Source organism: Pongo abelii, chromosome 7 (genome assembly GCF_028885655.2).
Source record: "Pongo abelii isolate AG06213 chromosome 7, NHGRI_mPonAbe1-v2.0_pri, whole genome shotgun sequence".
Lineage (NCBI taxonomy): Eukaryota > Metazoa > Chordata > Mammalia > Primates > Hominidae > Pongo > Pongo abelii.
Genome location: NC_071992.2, coordinates 83,323,313 through 83,344,769, shown reverse-complemented (window position 1 = coordinate 83,344,769; position 21,457 = coordinate 83,323,313). Strand labels below are relative to the sequence as shown.

Genomic DNA, 21,457 nt, shown 5'->3' with positions numbered 1-21,457 from the left:
CACCTTTTTAAGGATAAAGAAATTTTATTACAGATAATGGAAAAAAGTAATACAATGAAACCTTTTCATATTTACAATACCTAATTTCTTCCTATAATTTTAACAATTTACCTGTATTATGTATCTGGTTGACTAAATTAGAATAAATTTTAATGTTTATTTGCCTATTTTACAATTCAGTAAAATTTCAAATTCTGTACTTATTTATAATGAAGGGAACATCTGAGAGTAATTAAGATTTATCTTTATGAAAAGATAGTGGTACCAATTTATCATGAGTAGGATATATTTTGTCTTTCTGCCAGGCCCCTGTTATTGTAGTATTTTCTTTTTTCCCTTCCAAAGGGAAATTAAAGCATATATTTTATTACTTATTTTGGGGGCTATATAATATCCTTGGGTCATAAGCTAGAAAAAATATTTCTTCTGATCTATTTAGCCATCTTTCTAGTGATATAAAATTCAAGTGTCTCCTCTAATCTTGTTATTGGGTCTTTCAAAACTTTTTTGCACCAAAAGTAAATAAATATATTTGAAAGCTTTATTTGCTTATTGAAGTTATTTTTTCTGTCCCATACATAGAATCTAACCTACATATAGAAATCCCCAGAGTAAACCTATTCCTTTTACTTAATACGTCTTCATTGTGCAGTAGAGAAAAGATGCAGCTTCATCGTCTGCCCTGTGGGAACTCTTTGATTACCTAAGACAGGTTACCTTGAATGCTCTACTTTAAAAAGATTCTGCATTACCTAATCTGGGCCTATTTGTCAATTTGTCCTTTGATGTCAGGGTAATGACAGAATAAAGTATTACAAAGAAAGAGTCCTTTAAAAGTTCCAACAAAAGTGGGTTTTTAAATTGTTAATTGATAGTTACCTGAATAAGATTTTTTACATTGCTTATATGAAGTGAGAGTCATTATACTGTTCATCTTCATTTGAAATAAAAACTGTTCCATTAACCATATCGGTAATATAAATTTCTTGTTAGTTGTTTTTATATTTTCCCTTATAAATTTCACTTTCTTAACAAAGGCTTACAATCATATTTTAGGTCCTGTGTTCTAGTTAGAAGATGGTTTACATTAGTTTCTGTTGGTGGGAGAAGGCTCGGTAGAGCCTTGGTAATTCAACCCCAGTCTACAGCATTGTTAAATGTGAAAATATACCTCAATTTCCAAATCATCAACTAATAAGTGCATTTTGGGGAAAAAACTTTACACATGTTAAAGCTAACTTCTACTACATATTCAAGCAGCCTAACACTGGATTACGTGGATAGTAGCTAGCTTGATGGTCATCACTATTATGTGTTTTACCAATGGTAACGGGCTGGTCTTGCCAGACTTTCTCTCACACCTGTGTGGGGCTCTGCACACAGGATATTTATGATGCCACCTGGAACTGGGTGCTGGTGACGACCCCCATGCCAATGCAGCAAGGCCTTCTTGATGGTGCCACTAACAACCCCCACCAGATGATGGACCACAGGGTATGCTAGTTAAAAATCCAGGACCCTGTTTCCTGGAAGAGATTCACCCTCATAACAAAGCATGAAGATAAAAAGTAACTCATATATACAGATCTCCAGTGTTTTGATTTGAAGACATCACACACTATTCAGAGCATGAGGCCTGCACTCAAGTCACCCACCTTCCCACATGGCCAGACCAAGACTCTGACACCACTGATAACCTATTATTTAAAAATATAGAGTGAAGAGAATATGAAGACAAAAACTCTCTGGAACAAGTCATTACAGGGGAAAACTGTGATTCCAGATTTCTCACCTTCACTAGAAATTTCTTACACATATCCTTTGTTCTTTCAGGTAGACTCTGCAAATTTCTACTCACTTGTTCCTACTGGCTAAGGAGGCAGAAATTAATGTGGAGGGAGGAAAATGGCATTTTTGTTTTTGGACTCAGTAAGACTCATGCTTCGGGCTTTATAACGTTTGCTGTATACTGATTTATATTGGTTAAAGAAAAACAGTCAGCTATTAAGCAAGGTGGGAATAAAGAACCAAAACAAATTAAAACACAACATTGAATGGAAGGATGCTGCAATAAGAAATAAAGGAAATTTAGAAATCCCAGTAGCAAGCTTTTTTTTTTTTTCTTTTATTGTAATTATTATTATTATTATTATTATTATACTTTAGGTTTTATGGTACATGTGCCCAATGTGCAGGTAAGTTACATATGTATACATGTGCCATGCTGGTGCACTGCACCCACCAACTCGTCATCTAGCATTTGATTGCCTGCCACAATAACTGGCATGGGTACAAAAGCAAATTTGAAAAGCCACAGTGCTGACTCAATATCTTAAAAAGATTCAATTTGGCAAAAAGTAACTCTGCCTACAAAGCAGGTATATAAATATAAATAGCACAAGTCTTAGTAGAGAAACAAACTCAAAAGATATCAAATACTTTTATTTGTTCATCAAAAAAGGACAAATTAAAGAACAAAGGAAATATAATTGTACACTTAGTAAAGAAGTACAATATATAAATGGATTCTAATACCTTCTGCAGACACAGCAAGGGTGAAAGTGCCTCACAACTATCTATTCCACTGGTGTATTGTGCATGAGGACAACTCTTTTGGGAACTTGAACAATATATTAACCAAAAAGGTTTAAACTCTTTGACACAGTGATTTTATCTGAGCGTTTGGTTTTTTTCTTTTAGATTAATGGAAAACAAAACTGAAATTTGAAGAGTAACATATAGAAAGATGCCGCTCTGTAGTTTATTATATACAATTGAGAAAGAAGATAAATCACTAAACTAATAGTTTAGTTAACTGTGGTATAAAACTGGTTTACATATTATGCAGCAAATAAAAATGAGAATAAGAAAGTCTATGTGCTCATTTCATACGTATATATGTAGCACATATATAGCATATATATAGCATATATATGTATATATAGCATAGATTATATATATATATTATATATATAAAATCTGCCACAAGTATAAGGCAGATTATTAAACTATATGCTCTGGTCCAAATGTGTCCTTCCAAATACACATGTTGAAACTCGATCACCAATGTGGTAATATTAAGAGGTGGGGCCTTTAGGAGGTTGTATTAGTCCCTTCTCACACTGCTATGAGGAAATACCTGAGACTGGGTGATTTATAAAAGAAAGAGGTTTAATTGACTCACAGTTCCACATTGCTGGGGAGGGCTTAGAAAACTTACAATCATGGCAGGAGGCAAAAGAGAAGCAGGCACATTTTGCATAGGGAAGCAGAACAAAGTCAGTGCAAGCAGGGGAAATGCCAGATACTTATAAAACCATCAGATCTCATGAGAACTCACTCACTATCATGAGAACGGCATGGGGGAAACTGCCCCCATAATCCAATTACCTCCACCTGGTCCTGCCCTTGACACGTGGGGTTTATGGAGATTATAATTTGAGGTGAGATTTGGGTGGGGACACAGAGCCGAACCATATCAGAGGTGATTCAGTCATAAGAGTGGGGGTCTTGTGAATGGATTAACACCCTAATAAAATAGGTTTGGGGAGCTCTTCCCTCCCTTTTGCTCTTCTGTAATGTGAGAATATAGGGTTCAAGGTACTATCTTGGAAGCAGAAACCAGGACTCTCACCAGACACCGAATCTGCCAGTACTTTAATCTTGAACTTCCCTGTCTCCAGAACTATGAGAAAATACATTTCTGCTCTTTATAAATTACTCAGTGTGTTAGCCCGTTCTTGCATGGCTATAAAGAAATACGTGAGACTGGGTAATTTATAAAGAAAAGAGCTTTAATTGGCACATGGTTCTGTAGGCTGCATGGGAAACATGGTTTCTGCCTCTGGGGAGGCCTCAGGAAACTTACAATCATGGTGGAAGGTGAAGGGGAAGCAAGCACCTCTTACATGGCTGGAGCAGGAGGAAGAGAGACTTGGGGGGGAGGTGCCATACATCTTTAAACAAGCAGATCTCATTAAAACTTGGGATGGTGCTAAATCATTCATGAAGGATCCACCCCCACGATCCAATCACCTCCCACCAGGCCCCACCTTCAACATTACGGTTTACGTTTCAATATGAGATTTGGGTGGGTACACAGATCCAAACCCTATCACTCAGTATCACGTATTTTCTTAAAGCAGCACAAATAAACAAAGACACTATATAGTGTGTCTTTGTTTATTTGTGCTGCTTTAAGAAAATACGTGATACTGAGTGATAGGGTGTCTTCGTTTAATTAAATATATAAAAAATATAATATATAAAGCTATGTTCAGATGTGTGTTGTTTGATAGAAGTTACTAGAGATAATGCAAAATGAAAATGAAAAAGGATGTCAGAATATAATTTTTTTCTATATAATTAACTACCTTTTAATCATATTTATATTAATTAAAAGGCAAGAATCTGATCAACTCAAAAGAGTCCAGCCTACTCCTCTGCCACTATTTAATAGCAATGATGACATTAAATGTAAGCGAATGGTTGAACAGAGAACAGACAAGGAAGTCCATCAGGAGACTTGTCATTCACACAAAACAGTACTCTAGAAAAGATAATTTACTAAAAACAAAACCAGGCTAAATGCTTTGGGAAGATTTTAATAATTCATCCTGAATTCTATTCCTACTAACCTCATATTCACCGTTGTATGTAGGTCTGCCATCTGATTCAGATTGGCATTAAAACATCTAGACATTAATGCTAATTAAATCTACCTTTTCATTCTGAAAAACCACATTCTTCCCTTTAATATCAAACACATGCAATATAACTCAATAGTTTTAAAAAACATTTTAGACCCTCTTTCTGTCCAGTGAAATCAGAAAAGGCAGGAAATTGACTATCTAATGTAGATACCATATTGCTGACTTTTTTCATCTTGATTTAAAAAGTAAATGATAAAAATGGCTTGTGTAATATTTATTCTGATTCACGCTGTGAATTTCTCCCCTCTGTCAGAACCTGAGGGTAAACCTCCGTGTTTAATGTTGCGTGCAGGTGTGGATCTGGCTTGGGTTCCTCTCTAGCTGTCTAAATTAGAATTACTAAAGGACTATTTTAGGAACAGCCTTCTGTGGGGTTTTGGATCCTAATATAAATTAACACATATCTTATCATGAAAAATCTAAGCATAGCCTTCACTGAAAAATTAAAGACTGTTTTACATTCCCCATTTTATTCTGCATAATGGAAAAATAAAACTATACAATTTTCAAATAGTTTTGATCTTAAATTCAGCCCCTGTTATGGGGCATTGGTGCCTATAGCTTGGTAAATGTCTCGTGAAGTGAATTAACTAAAGCTATATTTATTTTGAATTGTAGAAATCAAGAAAGTAAAAGTATTTTAAAATGTCAATGTCCCTTGTGATTCTAACACACTAATCAATGCATATAGTAAGTAATAGCTGTGGAACATCAATCTATTTCTCTTATACAATACCAGTCTAATTCTAAAATTGCTCATGAAACATCTGAGAGAACAATTTGGACAACTTAGTCATGTCTCTAGGGTTAAATGGCAGATTTAACTGAATTACCTTTCAGTAAGTTAATGTGGAGTTAAGAGTAGGTGCTTATAGTTTCAAAGTCTGAAGGACCCCCTTGGTTCCAGTGTATCCAGACCTCTAATAACCATGATCTTGTACCAGGGTAAGAGAAGAGCACAAATACTCAAGGCAATGACATTTTGTTGAGGCCACAATGGACTCCTTGTTGTTGCTTGAACACACTGGGCACTTTCCCACTTGAGGACACTCAAGCTGCTGGTCTCTATGGTCTCAATGCTCTTTCTCTGAGATATCTGCATGACCCACTCCTTCATATTTTTTTTTTTTGAGACACAGTCTCGCTCTGTTGCCCAGGCTGGAGTGCAGTGACATGATCTCCACTCACTGCAACCTCCGCCTCCTGGATTCAAGCGATTCTCCTGCCTCAGCCTCCCGAGTAGCTGGGACTACAGGCACTTGCCACCATGCCCGGCTAATTTTTGTATTTTTTTTAGTAGAGATGGGGTTTCACCATGTTGATGAGTTTGCTCTCGAACTCCTGACCTCAAGTGATCCACCCACCTGAGCCTCCCAAAGTGCCAGGATTATAGGCATGAACCACTGTGCCTGGCCACTCCTTCATTTTATACCAGTATCTTATGAAATCCCCCATCACAAATCTCCCCATCTGATTCAGGTTGGCATTAAAATATCTAGATATTAATGCTAATTCAATCTGCCTATCTTTTCGCTACCCTATCTTCCTTTATTCCTTTAAATTCTGTTCTTTTTTGGATTTATTCCACCTGCCACATTACATATTTATTTGTTTACTTTATCAACCATTTCTTCCCAATGCAGTACATACTATATGAAAGTAGGGACTTTATTTTCTCAATGCTGTATCCCCAGCAACTAGAACAGTGCTGGCACATGATTGGTGCTCAATGCATATTTATTGAATGAATGAATAATGAATGAATGAATAGGAACAGACCATATGAATATAAGTTTATCAGAAGGAAGATATTATTTCTTTGCTAGCAAAAAAACTTTCAAGGCTTTGATCCACTCAGATACAGATGATATTTTCAATTAAGCTTTTAATAAGCTTGCAATAGAGAGCAAAGTACACAGCAATGAAAATTAAAGTGAACCCAGCCATCCCATTGCTGGGTATATACCCAAAGGACTATGAATCATGCTGCTATAAAGACACATGCACACGTATGTTTATTGCTGCATTATTCACAATAGCAAAGACTTGGAACCAACCCAAATGTCCAACAATGATAGACTGGATTAAGAAAATCTGGCACATATACACCATGGAATACTATGCAGCCATAAAAAATGATGAGTTCATGTCCTTTGTAGGAACATGGATGAAATTGAAATCATCATTCTCAGTAAACTATCGCGAGGACAAAAAACCAAACACCGCATATTCTCACTCATAGGTGGGAATTGAACAATGAGAATACATGGACACAGGAAGGGGAACATCACACTCTGGGAACTGTTGTTGCGGAGGGGGAGGGACAGCATTGGGAGATATACCTAATGCTAGAGGACGAGTTAGTGGGTGCAGTGCACCAGCATGTCACATGTATACATACGTAACTAACCTGCACATTACGCACATGTACCCTAAAACCTAAAGTATAATAATAATAATAAATAAATAAATGAATATAAAAGAAAAGAAAATTAAAGTGAAAAATTCTGCATATTTTGCCAACCACAAAAAATTAACGTTCTTTTAAGAGAAATACTCTTGCCATTTTTCATAAGCACATTCATGCTGCATAGGGCCTGAAAACTAGAATGTGGCCATCTCAAGTCAAAATGGAGTTTCCCAGATGGAGAGGCTGCTGCCTTCAATGACCTTTCTTTCTTTTCTGCCTCTATAACCTGATCCATGAAAACCCAATTCAAACATCACTTTCTCCATGAAGAGTTCCCATATCTAACCATCTCAAAATCTATTCTCCCTCTGAATCCTACTCTTTAGCTGTAGCTTCCCTAGGCCATTTATGTTTTCTTGAGTTGTGTGTGTTGTATGTGTGTGTACTTTTATCGTTATGTTATTTTTGTTAATATTTTTGAAAATTTTTTTGCTTGCTCTTCAAGCTTTATGTCTCTGACATGAACACTTTATGATATTACACAGCCAATAGCACTAACTGAAATCCTTTGCATGGATTCAGTGCCAAATAAATTTGAATAAATAAGTAAACACCATCATCAAAATCAAACCGACCTAATGTAGGTGATGGGTTGATGGGTGCAGCAAACCACCATGGCTCATGTATACCTATGTAACAAAACTGCATGTTCTGTGCATGTACCCCAGAACTTAAAGTATGACAAAAATAAATAAACAGAAGAAGAGACTGTCTCATGACAGACTAGCTCCCTACTTAGATTAAAGCAAACACTAAAATTCTGTCCTATTATTTCCATTTACTTGATTCTATTTCCTTGTGGCAATGGAGAGGCGACAGCATATGATTATGAAGAGGGACTTGACTCAGGGATTCCCACTCGCACTTTGAGTCTAAGTCTGATGTATCTATAGGAATTTATATGCCTATCTTGGCTGCCCCAGACAGACCACAGTTGCCTAAGATAAACCACCTGAAAAGAACCCATCAAGTATTTCCCCTTACATTTTCTGGAACAGCACATTGTGTGAGCTCCTGGACCATAATTTTACCAGTAGTTAGAAAGCAGTTGCAACTCCAAGCAGCATCTAGCTCACAACACTTGGGGTGTAAGGATTGGAACCACTGAAGAGTGGAATGTCTATCAAAGGCAGTGAGAAAACCAGTTTTGTTGAGCTGGATGAGTCAGCTCCTACTAATTTCTCTAGTGAATAAAATGAATGCACATTTTTACCTAAAATGCAAGTATGTTAATATAAATGCAACTATGATAAGATTTTGGGCCACAATGATATAAACGTGGGATTGCCTTCATGTGTATGACTAAATAGTCACTGAAAATACAAGAATTAAAACCAGAAAACGTCCAAAATCTTATTCCAAATATACCTGAGTCTTCGAATGTTTCCAGTTTTAATTTTGTGAAGCCAAAATGTAAACAAAAACCATCAAATAAAGTGTGATCTAACGAAGAGGCAAGCAAGGCGGGAGGGTCACATACCGATGCACACCGCTGCTGCACATGATGATGTGGCAGGCGCCTAGCCTGTTGCACAGTTCCGAGGAAACTGACAGCAGTCCAACCCCAGAGGCACTGCAAGCTGTGTTTGCACAGGCAGCTGTGCGCTTGGATCTGATAAACGAGGCTACCAGTCGGTAAAGTTCATCCAAAGCATTGAGAGGCCTCATTAGCTGCAGAAAAAAAGTGATGAACGTCAAGTTCAACATGTTTAGTAAAATCCTGTTAGATGGGTTAAAATTCACAGTTGGTATAGCTGTTAAAGAATAGTCTAAAATATCATTTTGTTTTGGTGGTAACGGAATTAGAGACTACAAAAATTTCTAATTACTCATATGTCTCTGACCTGAACACTTTATGATATTACACAGCCAATAGCACTAACTGCAATCCTTTGCATGGATTCAGTGCCAAGTAAACTTGAATAAATAAGTAAACATCATCCTCAAAATCAAACTGATCTAAATGTAGGTGATGGGTTGATGGGTGCAGCAAACCACCATGGAACATGTATACCTATGTAACAAAACTGCATGTTCTGCGTGTGTACCCCAGAACTTAAAGTATAAAAATAAATAAATGAATAAATAAATAAAATAAATAGAAGAAGAGACTGTCTCATGACAGACTAGCTCCCTACTTAGATTAAAACTACTTAGATCAATTTTTCTGCAGAACAACAGCAGAAAATTAAATAAGGGAGATATTTAAATTAAAAAGCACCAATAAATATAATCATCTGTTTTTACCTTATCTACATAGGCAGCTTTGGATGTGGAGTTTGGTGGTGAATTTGACTTGTCCAAGTAGAATGCCCTGTAAGAATCCAAGAAATAAATTATCATTTGTTGTTAGGAAAAGACATAATATGCATGAAGATGTTCAAGAATCACTGACTTCCTTTTAAAAACAAGTGAATAAACAAAAGCATTGAACATTAGAAGGTTGGGGTTGCACAAATGTCAATAGGTTTCCGTTTTAAAAAGATGGTTAAAATTACCACTGGGTCTATTACAAATTGTGTGGTCTTGGAGAGATCACTTGTCTATGCTTAGTCTTCTCATTTGTAATTTGAGGAAAGCATTGGCTTCTACTTCATAAGACTGCCAAGATTAAATGAGTTAATGCAGATAAAATATGTAGAACAGTGCATAGCACAGAATAAGTGCTTATTAATATTTATAATGATCAATATTATTAAAAAGTTGAAGAAATACATTTTTGTGACTATTGAAGAACATTATCCAATTTTCATTTATTGTGAGAAAGATTATGAAACTAATGCTCATAAAAACCTAATTTTAAACAGAACACTGAGGCAATTCTTTCCAGCACCAAGTTATGCTCCGATTAGAAGTGAAACTCTCTCTGAGGGTTCAATGGCTCTTTTTTATTACCAGGATACAATATGGTAATGACTATTTCAACACACAAAGTGGAATGCTAGTGGCCTAATACACTTTGTGCAAAAAACAAAGGACACACTGCAAAGGATATGATCTCATTCTATTTTATGGCTGTATAGTATTCCATGCCATTTTGTGTATTAAAATAGCCATTTTAATATGCAAAGTGGAATCCTAGTGGCCTGCAATAATTACAGCAATTTCCAAATAATTATCGCTGTGTTTGCTTTGCTTGTAGCTCAATACTAATCAGAAATTTTAAGGGAATCATCTATGGAGATAAAATAGTTACATTTTACTTGACCTAGTATCTATTTTTTTTAGTGATGGTAAAATGTACACAGTATAATACAAAATTTAGCATTTTAACCATTCTTTTAATTTAGTTTGTTTTAGATTCAGAGGGTATACATACATGTTTTTTACATGGATATATTACATAATGGTGGGATTTCGGCTTCTACTGTACCCATCACTCAAATAGTGACCATTGTACCTAATAGGTAAGTTTTCAACCCTCATCTCCTTCCTAACCTCTCCACAAGTGGGAAGAGGTTGGGAAGGGGGTTATGAAAAGTGTCTATTGCTTTACAACCCTCAGTGTCTATTGCTTCTATCTCTGTGTAAGTGGGAACATATGGTATTACATTTTCTGTTTCTGAGTTATTTCACTTAGGATAATGCCTGCAGCTCCATCCATGTTGCTACAAGGGACATAATCTCATTGTTTTTTATAGCTGCATATTATGCCATTTTGAACATTCTCAAACATACAGTTCAATGGCATTAAATACATTCAAATTGACTATCTAGTATCTATTTTTGATGAGGTGACAAACTTCACATTTCTAGAATGTGACATTTTAATGTCGGTGGAACAAAATAAGTCCCATGATATTAGAGTGAGTTGTCATATTAGATATTCAAATAAAAGCTGATTATATTGTTGTTTCAGAGCATCTGTAGGACTTCAAAGTGTTGGTAAATTATTATCAAATTCACAGTATAATTGGGCAAAATCAGTGAGGGACAATGCTATACCCTGCGTGGGTTTTTTGAGTCCCACTGAACATATGTGTTCACACCCACACAGAGTGATATTCCCATTACTAGCAATAGTGTTTTGTCTTTTTAAAATAAAGTAACATGGATTAGTCAAGCTTTACACTTTAAATTACGAATGCTTTAGCTCTAAAGACTAACTTCCAAAATGACAATTATGCTCATCCTTATTGAGAAGCAGTTCCTTCTTGTCTAAAATACATATTGAACCCTCCTCAAAAAGTTTTGTAAACAACTCAGCATCCAAGATTGGCTGTTACTCATTATAACTCTCTTTGCATTCCTAAGAGATTTCCAGGTACCATCTGCAGTTCCCTCAGCCTAAGCACACAACACTGATGGGAGTGTGGGGGCTACAGCAACCCCAGGCAGCAACCCACCAGACTGGGTCACGGTGACATGAGCCACTGCAAAGTGGAACATCCATCAAGTGCCATGAAATACAGTTCTATCTAGCTGAGTGAATTAGTGTCTATTAAAAGCACTAGATTGAGAGCAAAATAAAAGACTGAGGGATTATTTCCATGATGAAAATCAAAGGTCTCATTTGAGACATCATTTTAAAATTTTCAAGATTTTCCCCAATATCTGAAAGAGATATAATCCGAGAGGAGTGATATCATCCTAAAAGGAAATGAGATTGAATTGTGTGAGGTACATGCAATGGGGCAGGAGCTGGGGCAGAGTGAAAGAGCAAGTTAGGCCAGAAAGGTAGACCCCAGGACCTTACAGGCCCTGATAAGGTTTTACCCGAAGCAAGTTGGGAGCCATAGAGGTAAACGGCCATGGAACTGGCCTCATTGCCAGAAGACTGGACGTTTTAAATATTATTGCTATGTCCAACAATTCATGTTCTACTGAAAGGTCTGTGTGTCCTTTCATTTCAATTGTACAGGTACTTACGTAGGATTAAACTGTGAAAACCCACTTATGCACCATGCTTTAACAAGTCTGAGCATTATGCTCTTTTGCTTCACCTTTTAAATAAATAAAATATTACAGATACAGTGGAAGCCTCCTGTTCACCTATTCTTATTACATTTCTGCCACTAAAATGTAAACTCCCCACTAGAATGCAAATCCTCTAGTAGCTACGGATTTTATTTATTTTTATTCATTTCTGCATCCCTAGCACCTGTAATAGTATGTGGAACATAGTATGATCTTAATAAATATTTGTAAATAAATAATAATTTGACATTTTTGTTTCTTTATGGATGGCTGATATGGTTTGGCTGTGTCCCCACCCAAATCTTATGAATTGTTATAATCCTTACATGTCAAGGGTGCGGCCAGATGGAGATAATTGAATCATGGGGGTTGTTTCCCCCATACTGTTCTCCTGGTGGTGAGTAAGTCTCACAAGATCTGATGGTTTTGTATATGAGAGTTCCCCTGCACAAGCTCTCTTGCTTGCCTCCATGTAAGATGTGACTTTGCTCTTCATTTGCCTTCAGCCATGATTGTGAGGCCTCCCCAGCCACATGGAACTAAGGGTCCATTAAACCTTTTTCCTTTATAAATTACCCAGTCTCAAGTATGTCTTTATTAGCAACAGAAGAACAGACTAATACAATGGCATTCCTTTGGGCATCCAAAATAGACTTTGCAAGGCTGTTTCAATCTATTAAATCTTCTGGGGAAAATTCATTTTAACGGTCCATTTTGTTGGCTATCTTTCTTACTGCTAGGTTTCCTCATGTGCTTTCGAATTATGTTTTGTAAGTTCATTTGAAGTGGGATGGTTTTTAATTATTTTTATTTAGTTTTTTTGATATAGCTCCATCCTCTCTCTCTCTCATCATCCTTCTCTTAAAAATGGTTTGCCCAGGATCACACATTTGTAAGCAGTTGTATATCTGATCTATGACATTGTTTTGACATCTGGATTATCACCAGTCATGTCCCTGAACTAGTGAATGATTTGGTTGAGTTTGGTTCAGTAGTTTAGGGCCATGCCTAAAACAACTTCCTCTTCCCATCTTAAACACCAAGCATCACAAAAGCTAGTCTCAAGCAACAGTGATCAGCAGATTTTTCATACTGTCATACTTCATTCAGAAGTGGAGTTCTCTACTACCTGGTTTCAAATGGTGAGGCTAGCTCTGGATTTTCCACCTAGTGTACAATAACGTTCATGTCCCATTACCCTGCAGACACTGTCCCAGCCCCCTCTGTCCACCTCCAGAGTCCAGCAGGCCAGAGGCCTCAGCGTAGCCCACAACTCATCACTTGCATTTCATTTCCATTCCTGGGCCACAGAGATAACAAACTGTTTTGAGCCCAGCTGTGATTCTTGCATTTTCTATCCTCATATTTTATCTAGCATTTGTTACATGCTTGGAACAGAGGCAGCATCTCAAAGCTGGAACCCACAGAAGTACCTTGATCAGATGTCCTCATGCCTTTTCTCAAGTAAACTTGGTAGAAAAAGCAATGTGGTAAAAAATAGTATACAGGTCACAGTCAAATTATTTACCCTGTCATACTGTCAGTTTTCTTATTTTCAAAATGGATATTAGAATTGTCTGACATAGCATGATGTTGAAGATTAAATTAATGCATATGAAATTAGTGTGATAAGCATATAGGACTCATTCAATAGACAATAATAACTATAACTCAAGTACACACAGTGGGAAGCATCATTGGACAATTTTTAGCCATGATAAGGCATAACATTAAGGCCAAAGCCTTCCTGCTTTCTGTGGGGGTAATCTAAAATATTTTATGACACATGTTAAGAAATAAAAATTAAGGTAGATATTTGGAATCTATGTAATTTCATGATCAGTGTGCAAGTAGAATTTAGGCCTAAAAAGAAAAGACTGTTTTTCAGGGTAAAGGAAAGAAGACTGTCATTTAAAGGGCTTAACTAGGTGCAGCTCTTCTAAACCTTGAATTATCTGGGAAGAAAACTATTCTGTAAAAGCAGCCCATAGCTCATCAGTACCACCTAAGGGAAGCATTGCTACAGAAACAGCTGGTTGCATGGAGCACTCTCTTCTTTCTGAAAAAGATGTTCCTTGGAAAAAAAAAAAAAAAAAAAGTTGTCATTGATTCAGCCAGTTAAGAGCTGTTTAGATCATGTTGATCTGATTCTGCTACATTCACTTAAATTGACTTGATACAAGTCTTCAACTATTCAATGGTGCAAATGTTTAAAGAAAAAATAAGTTACAGAAATAACTTTTAAAGGTTTAAAGTGTAGCCCACATCAAGTGAAACTTTATTTAGCAACAATCTGCCTTTTTAAAACTGCTATAGGCTGGGCACGGTGGCTCACACCTGTAATCCTAGCACTTTGGGAGGCTAAGGTGGGTGGATCACGAGGTCAGGAGTTCGAAACCAACCTGACCAACATGGTGAAACCCTGTCTCTACTAAAAATACAAAAATTAGCTAGGTGTGGTGGTGAGTGCCTGTAATCCCAGCTACTCAGGAGGCTGAGGCAGGAGAATTGCTTGAACCCAGGAGGCAGAGGTTGCAGTGAGCTGAGATCGCGCCATTGCACTCCAGCCTGGGCAACAGAGCAAGACTCCATCTAAAAAAACAAAACAAAACAGAAAAACCCTGCTATATAGCAGAACTAAGACAGAAAAACATCCAATGTTTATTAAGCTTTTTTTACACATTTTTTTAAACATTTAAAATACTCTTAAAAGACAAATGTTTACTGAAAATTTAGAATTAGATATATTGGCTCATCCAGACTTGTGCTAGTAGTTAAGATTTGTTAATCCATGATAATGGAAAGCAACAAAATATTATAAAGCATATCTATGCACGGATGAAGTCCAGAGAAATAACCAGAAAATAAAGCCACTTTGATACTCCTATGTAATATAAATAGCCAATAATTTTTTAATTCAATTATTTTTTAAAATAAGAATTTATGCTTGAGGCTACAACTAATTTCAGGTATTCCTCATCAGAAAAAATTGTTCAGATATTTTACCAATCATAATGTTTACAGGTATCTGTAGAACTTCAGTATCTTTCAGAATTTGACAAACCGTGGACAGGACATAAATTTCCAAAGCACTTTCCTTAATTAAAAAAGTCTTGCAATGCTCCTTAATCAAATTTTATGGGAAAAGTTAATGGCAAAATTTGATGAATGCCAAAACTAACCATATTTTATTATGCTTCTGAGGTCAGTAAGAATGACATCATGGTCCTTTGAGTATAGAAAATCTTATTAAGACATTTTGAAAGTATGGCTACTATTTTATATGGGCTGCAGAGTACATTTCCTTTCATGCTGGCATACAGCAGGCCTGGTTGTCATAACTTCGTCGGTTAACTCTACCATGTAAAATAAATATATTATGACACTATTTCTTTCATTTAGTCCCTATAGGATAAAATACCAATGAGAGAGGTGGTAAAATGCAAGTTATAGTAAGCAGTGGTATAAATATATCCGGTCAAAAAACTACAATGAAACAAATCTTGGCATTTATTGCATACCATCTAATCAAGAAGACAAAAACACAGGTATTTATAATGCAAGGCAGGGAAGTGACAGGTGAAATTAAAGGTATAAAGAGTCATTGGGTCTATAGAAGGAAGGCCACATAAGAATATGGCATAGGAGTTAGACTTTGATGCATGGGTAGAATTCTGACAGGTCAAACTGGGAAAGCTGTATTTCAAGTGGAAGCAATGCCCTAAACAACAGAGCAGGTACAGAACGAGTGGAGCCAATGTGACTGAAGACTGGGTTCATGTAAGGTAGAGAGAGAGAGAAGGCTGGCTAAGTAGGCTGAATCCACATTATAAGGAAATTAAATATCAAACCAAAGATTTGTAATTAACTTGGTAAGCAGTGAAGAAGCACTACAAAATTAACACTTAGCTATCAGCAGGAAAAGGAAAAACAAAAGGATGAAAGAGAGGAAATACATGACTCATCAAATATGAAAATTTAGAGAACTGAATGCTGCAAGAGACCCTAAAAAGGAAAGAATCATTCAGCATTCAAAACAAGACTGTGGTGATATAAATAGGGAATTGATGTTTGCCATGAGACAGAGTAAAGGAGTCTGAGGAACGCTGAGAATGGTTTAGACAGTTACGTAAGTTAACATACTAATTTAAGAATTAGGAAAGTGCTTTATCAAATGGGTAAGTAATGAGAATCCTAGCTCAATAGGGTTAAGCTGGTGCTCTAGGGATGTTCACTTTTTCACACAAGGAAAGACAATGCACTTGCCTTATTTAAAATATTTAAACCAATTTATTTTGTCATAGGAAATATACAGAAGTTAAATCAATGACAAAAATGGCATTCTTCTCATCTGGCAAACTTTTCCCCCCTTTTCTTGGCATGGTGGAGAATATCCAATTCTTCAGAGAGATGATTAAGGCCTAAGAGTCTCGTGCTTTGTAAATAAGGAGGAACTATACTATTCAGCCCAGATTTCTGCTATACTCTTGCTTCTTCTCTAGATCATTGCTTATGAGATATTCTCCATATTTATAATCATTTACAGAAAGTTCTCACTTGGTCAGACAGATATATACTTCTGATATTGCTTCCTATCCCAAAATATTATAAACTGTATTAGGTTGCTTTTATGCATTTTACAAGTATTTTGGATTTGATCAAGTACTCTGTATTTCAGAAAAGAATGGTAACAGTGTTTAATCAATTACAGATATCATTTATAAACATGATTAGATATGTCATTATTATAATGGTACAGCAGTTGACTACAGGTGTGACTGTGTATCTCTATGAGTTTCACTGTTAAACTGAATTTGACTACTACAGCACCTAAATTAGGAAAATATAAATCTATAAAAAATTCTCATGAAGAGACACTGGTCTCTTGTATAAATGAAAATCACCAGACAGGTTCAACCTGTGGCCACATGTGGTTAAAGAATACACGATGATGAGTGGGAAGGTGGGAGAATATTAATTTGCACCTCTATCCCACCTACCTTCCCCATGCCCATAAGCATCAGCATTGACTTCTCTGGAATGCATTTTACTTAAAGTTACGTGAAGAGAAATTCTGAATAATGAGATAATCTTTGATTTTCCTGGATGTCTTTTGGCCTGTCAAAAATGGAGCACCTAAGGTCACAGTTGTCAATGAACTGTCTATTACCAATTAACAGCTTCATTTCTACTTGAGTGTTTAAAAAACCTGCTAGAATATTAACACAAGACAATAAATGTGACTACAGAAAGTAAGACTTCACCATATTTTTTAAAAAAGCATTTCCCTGACTTCTTTTATACCCTGAAAATGTAATGATGTTGTGAGAGGTAGTGGAGACACACCTCTCTAGTCTTCACTGCTGTCAATACTCTCACTCTTCTCCTTTTTGAGAAGCCTCCATTAGTGACCTGACTAGTGAAATCCTATTCTCTGCTTTCCAAATGCTCCATCACTCCACTTTGATTTTTGCTCTCTCTTTTATGATTCTGCTAAGGTGACATTCCTTCTCCTGCTCCTGCGATATGTACATATCACTGTGGATGTCACCTACTGTTAAAATACTGCATATACACATATTTTCCAATGGCAACACCATGTCCTGCCATTAGGGAATATTATCTCCATGGAAATGGACAGGAAAAGAAGTAAATCCTTTCAAAACATCTCATTATACCTAGGAAAAACATTAAAGTCAAGTCATATACAAAAACATTAAAGTCAAGCCAATTATTTCAAAATAATTTTATTTAATTTGATAACTGTGTTTCAAGACAATTCTGCATTTTCATACCAAAGAATAACTTTTTAGGTTTAAAATCATAAAATTCTTACAATGACACTATGAATAGCAAGTTCATGGGTTGGCTCTTTTTCCACCACGTCCTTTCTCTGTATACCCTATTTAACTCGACTCTATCTTTAAAAATACCTTTGTAAAGCATAAATATAATCATTTCATTACCTTGCTTTAATATAATTTAAATTTCTCCAGTGCCAAAAGCCTCACATTTTAGCCAAGCATTCAAGGGCCTTCCTAATTATTTACCAACAAACTTCCCATTCCGTCTCTCAACACCATACCCTGCCATGTCCTTACTCAATTTCCCCCATGACACCATCCACATGTAAGTTTTCCCACCTTTTTGCTTATGGTTCTCTCCTGCCTGGAATTCCCTCTCACCTCCTTCTGCTTGGCAAAACTCTACTGATTCTTCAAAACTTAGCTCAAATGTGACATCTTGAGAACTTCTCCACTGAAACAAATTTATCCAGCTCTATTATACTGAGTTGCACTCATCCTGTTCCTTGTGCTAAATTATGCACTCTCAGTGGGCAGAGACCCATTTTTTAAATTTGTAATCCCATAATGCAAGGCAATGAGTGCCTGAAACATGGCATGTACCTAATACTTCTTAATGTAGTATTGAACTGAATCGAACTTTATTTCATGAGAGCTAGAAAGTGTTGAAGTTACTATACTTATACTATGAAACTATATATATATATATATATATATATATATAAAATCTAACAGAGGAAAATGTATTACAAAGTTTAATTTTAAAGACAGATTAAATCATTATGCACATTTTTAAGAGGATCCTTTATATGCAGGAGGAATTATTCTTAAGCTTATAAATATTAGCTACAACTCCATTAACATTGAAACATAATACTTAAAGGAAGGTATTTAACCATCGTCAGAACTTAAAATTAGAGAGTGAGTATGCTTACCAATCTCTCCTTCAGTGAGAGACAACTATAGTCAAGAGAAAAATATTGTCAGGGTCCCTTGCAAGTCACACAATAAGTGTGATGACAATAGCACCATTTTACCTATAAATTACTCTAGCAAGAAATGACACAGCAAAATTCTTGTTCAGTTCTAACTAAGAAAAGACTAAATATGGTTGCATGCTATTATACTGAGATTTTAAGTGCTTAACTCTTAGCTTATATACTTTTGCACTAGAATCAATAAGAGGCTGAGCTTTCCTTTATTTGGCAAAATTCAAGGTCCTTAAGTACAGTAAGTCACTCAACATTGCTTATTATTATTATTCATTCTTCCAGACTCATCTTCCACATCACCTCCTCACTCAAACTTTGTATCTTTCAAGTCAGTAGTTTTTCCCTATACCCCAGCACCCAGCACATCCCTTAACTTCAGTATCTACTGCTTCAGTATCTGCTGTGCCTTAAGGATTTGTTTACATTTTTCTTTCCCCACTAAACCATAAGTACCTTGAAAACAGAGACAATGTACAGTTTCTCTTTTATCCCATCACACAGCACCAGGTACACAGTAAGTGGTCAACATATTTTGGTTGAATAAATTAAATGCATAATTAATTTCCAAAATTTATTGATGAATAATAGTGCCAAACGATTTCCAAGGACAATGTATCTTCTTTCAGGTAAGATTTCATATCAAAAAATACAGAAAATTATCCACATGGATGGTAGCTGTTGCTCAAGAAAAAAACCTGCCAAGCATAATAAATTTTCTCCATCAAAAAACATACATCCCTTTTCACTATTTCTCTTATAAATTGTAGCTATAATAGGAAAAAGATAGCTGACTGAGAAAGACAAACCAGGTCTCTACCCTATTTTAAACTTCCAAAGTGCTTAATTCAAACCAGCTGAAGCAGTAGGGAATTGTCACCATCTTCTAAGATATTAAGGCAGACGATTCAGGAATGAGTCTCATCTTATAAATAACTGTAGACATCTGCTACAGAGGGAAAGCCAGGAAAAATGGAATATGGCTAGAATTATAGATATACAGACATTAGAAAGATGTCACTAGCAGTATTTAGAGACATTGTGAATACAGCAAAAGAAATATATCAAATAATTGAAGCTTCCTCTTGATACCTGTTTGGTAACTTCACTCCTCAGATGAACAGACCGATCAAAGGTGAATCTTAAAGGAATAGTTGGAATTGAACATACTCTGCATGAGGACAGGGACTTTGTCATGTTTATCGCCATAAGCTCAATACCTAGGAAACTACCCCACAGAGAGCAGTTGCTCAGTAAATATTGTTAATGAATCAAAAGTAAATAATTTAAAGACAAAATGAAAATTAATAATGAATAACAAGGGACAATCTCATGCGATATTGAGTCTTCCCTGCAAGGAAATGTAAGCTTGACCAAGTTCATTCTAGTGAAGAAATAAATATTCATTCACTCCCTGCCCCTTCTAGACATAGTCCAATAACTCCTCTCCTTTTCCATTCAAAATTTCTCCCGAAGAAGTCCAATCTGCTAATCCCACTTCCAAATCTTCAACCCACTCTCCTCAGCGGACTGTCATCCTACGAGAACCATTCCCTCTAAGGACGCCAATGACTGCATTGGCCCAATCCAGTGGACACTTTCTAGATATTATGTCCTGAATCTCTTCTTAAATGTAGCACCCACTCCTTCAAATTCTCTATTCCCTTGCCCTTTTGACTTTGCCCTGGTGCCTTGTTGGTGCTCACCTACTTTCCCTGCTTTACCTACTCTGTGTCCTCTTCACTGCCTATCCCATAAGCATCTGTTTTCTTAGGTTCTGCTTGCCTCACTATTCACACTTTGAAACTTTTCCCAGGCCATCTTGCTTTCCTCTCAGGGACCCAAATCTGTAAACTCATAAGTCTGAACTCCAGATTTGTGTATTCACTTATTTGTTCATAAACAAATAATTCGTAAATCAGGCAGTGCCAAGTGCTAGGGATAAAAAGGTAAAAATAAGACAATATTCATCTGTAAAGAACAAATGGTGTGGTTTAGAAAAGAGGAAAATAAAGATATAATCCAGTGCAGTGAGTGATCTACAAAGGTTTAGCAGAGTGCTGGAAAAACACCCTAGGACAAGGACGTATTAGAGAATCAAAGTGAATGAAGAGTCTTTAAGACATAAGGAGAATCTTAAGGGTGAGAAAAGGAATGTCCCATTTTGATCATAGAATTTAAGTCTGGAAAGGTATTTAATTCCCTGAAAAGAGGGGGAGGTATGAGCAATAGAAATAGCAGTTGGGAGATTACTCAGCAGATATGAATAGTAGTTGAATGAAAGAAACAATTGATGAAAGAAGAAAACAGAGGAGGAGAAAATAGACAAAAGGTGGGAAGAGGAGAAATAGAGAGAATCTTATTTATCATTGATTCTGCCAGTGAGGAGGTAAATGATGTTAGACTTAAGAGATTTTTTTTCACTTGTTCTTATTGTTGATAAACTACTGTAAAATCTGTCTAACCTTCCTGAAACCCTGTGGCATTCAACAATAGAAACATGAGAATAACAAAAAATACTAATCCCACATTATGAATTCTGGACATAAGGATGTGTTCTTAATA

General features: G+C 36.1%; 1 protein-coding gene across 4 annotated transcripts in view; it reads right to left on the bottom strand.

The window, feature by feature from the left end:
* The window catches only part of PREX2 (phosphatidylinositol-3,4,5-trisphosphate dependent Rac exchange factor 2), a 308,213-nt gene that overhangs the window by 39,637 nt on the left and 247,119 nt on the right, over positions 1-21,457 (bottom strand). For all 4 annotated transcript variants that reach the window (XM_054561712.2, XM_024251586.3, XM_054561713.2 and 1 more), the window contains exons 36-37: positions 9,430-9,496; positions 8,663-8,853 (exon numbers count right to left, since the gene is read on the bottom strand). In XM_054561712.2, the coding sequence (XP_054417687.1) occupies positions 8,663-8,853; positions 9,430-9,496 (258 nt within the window). The remainder of the gene's footprint in view (positions 1-8,662; positions 8,854-9,429; positions 9,497-21,457) is intronic.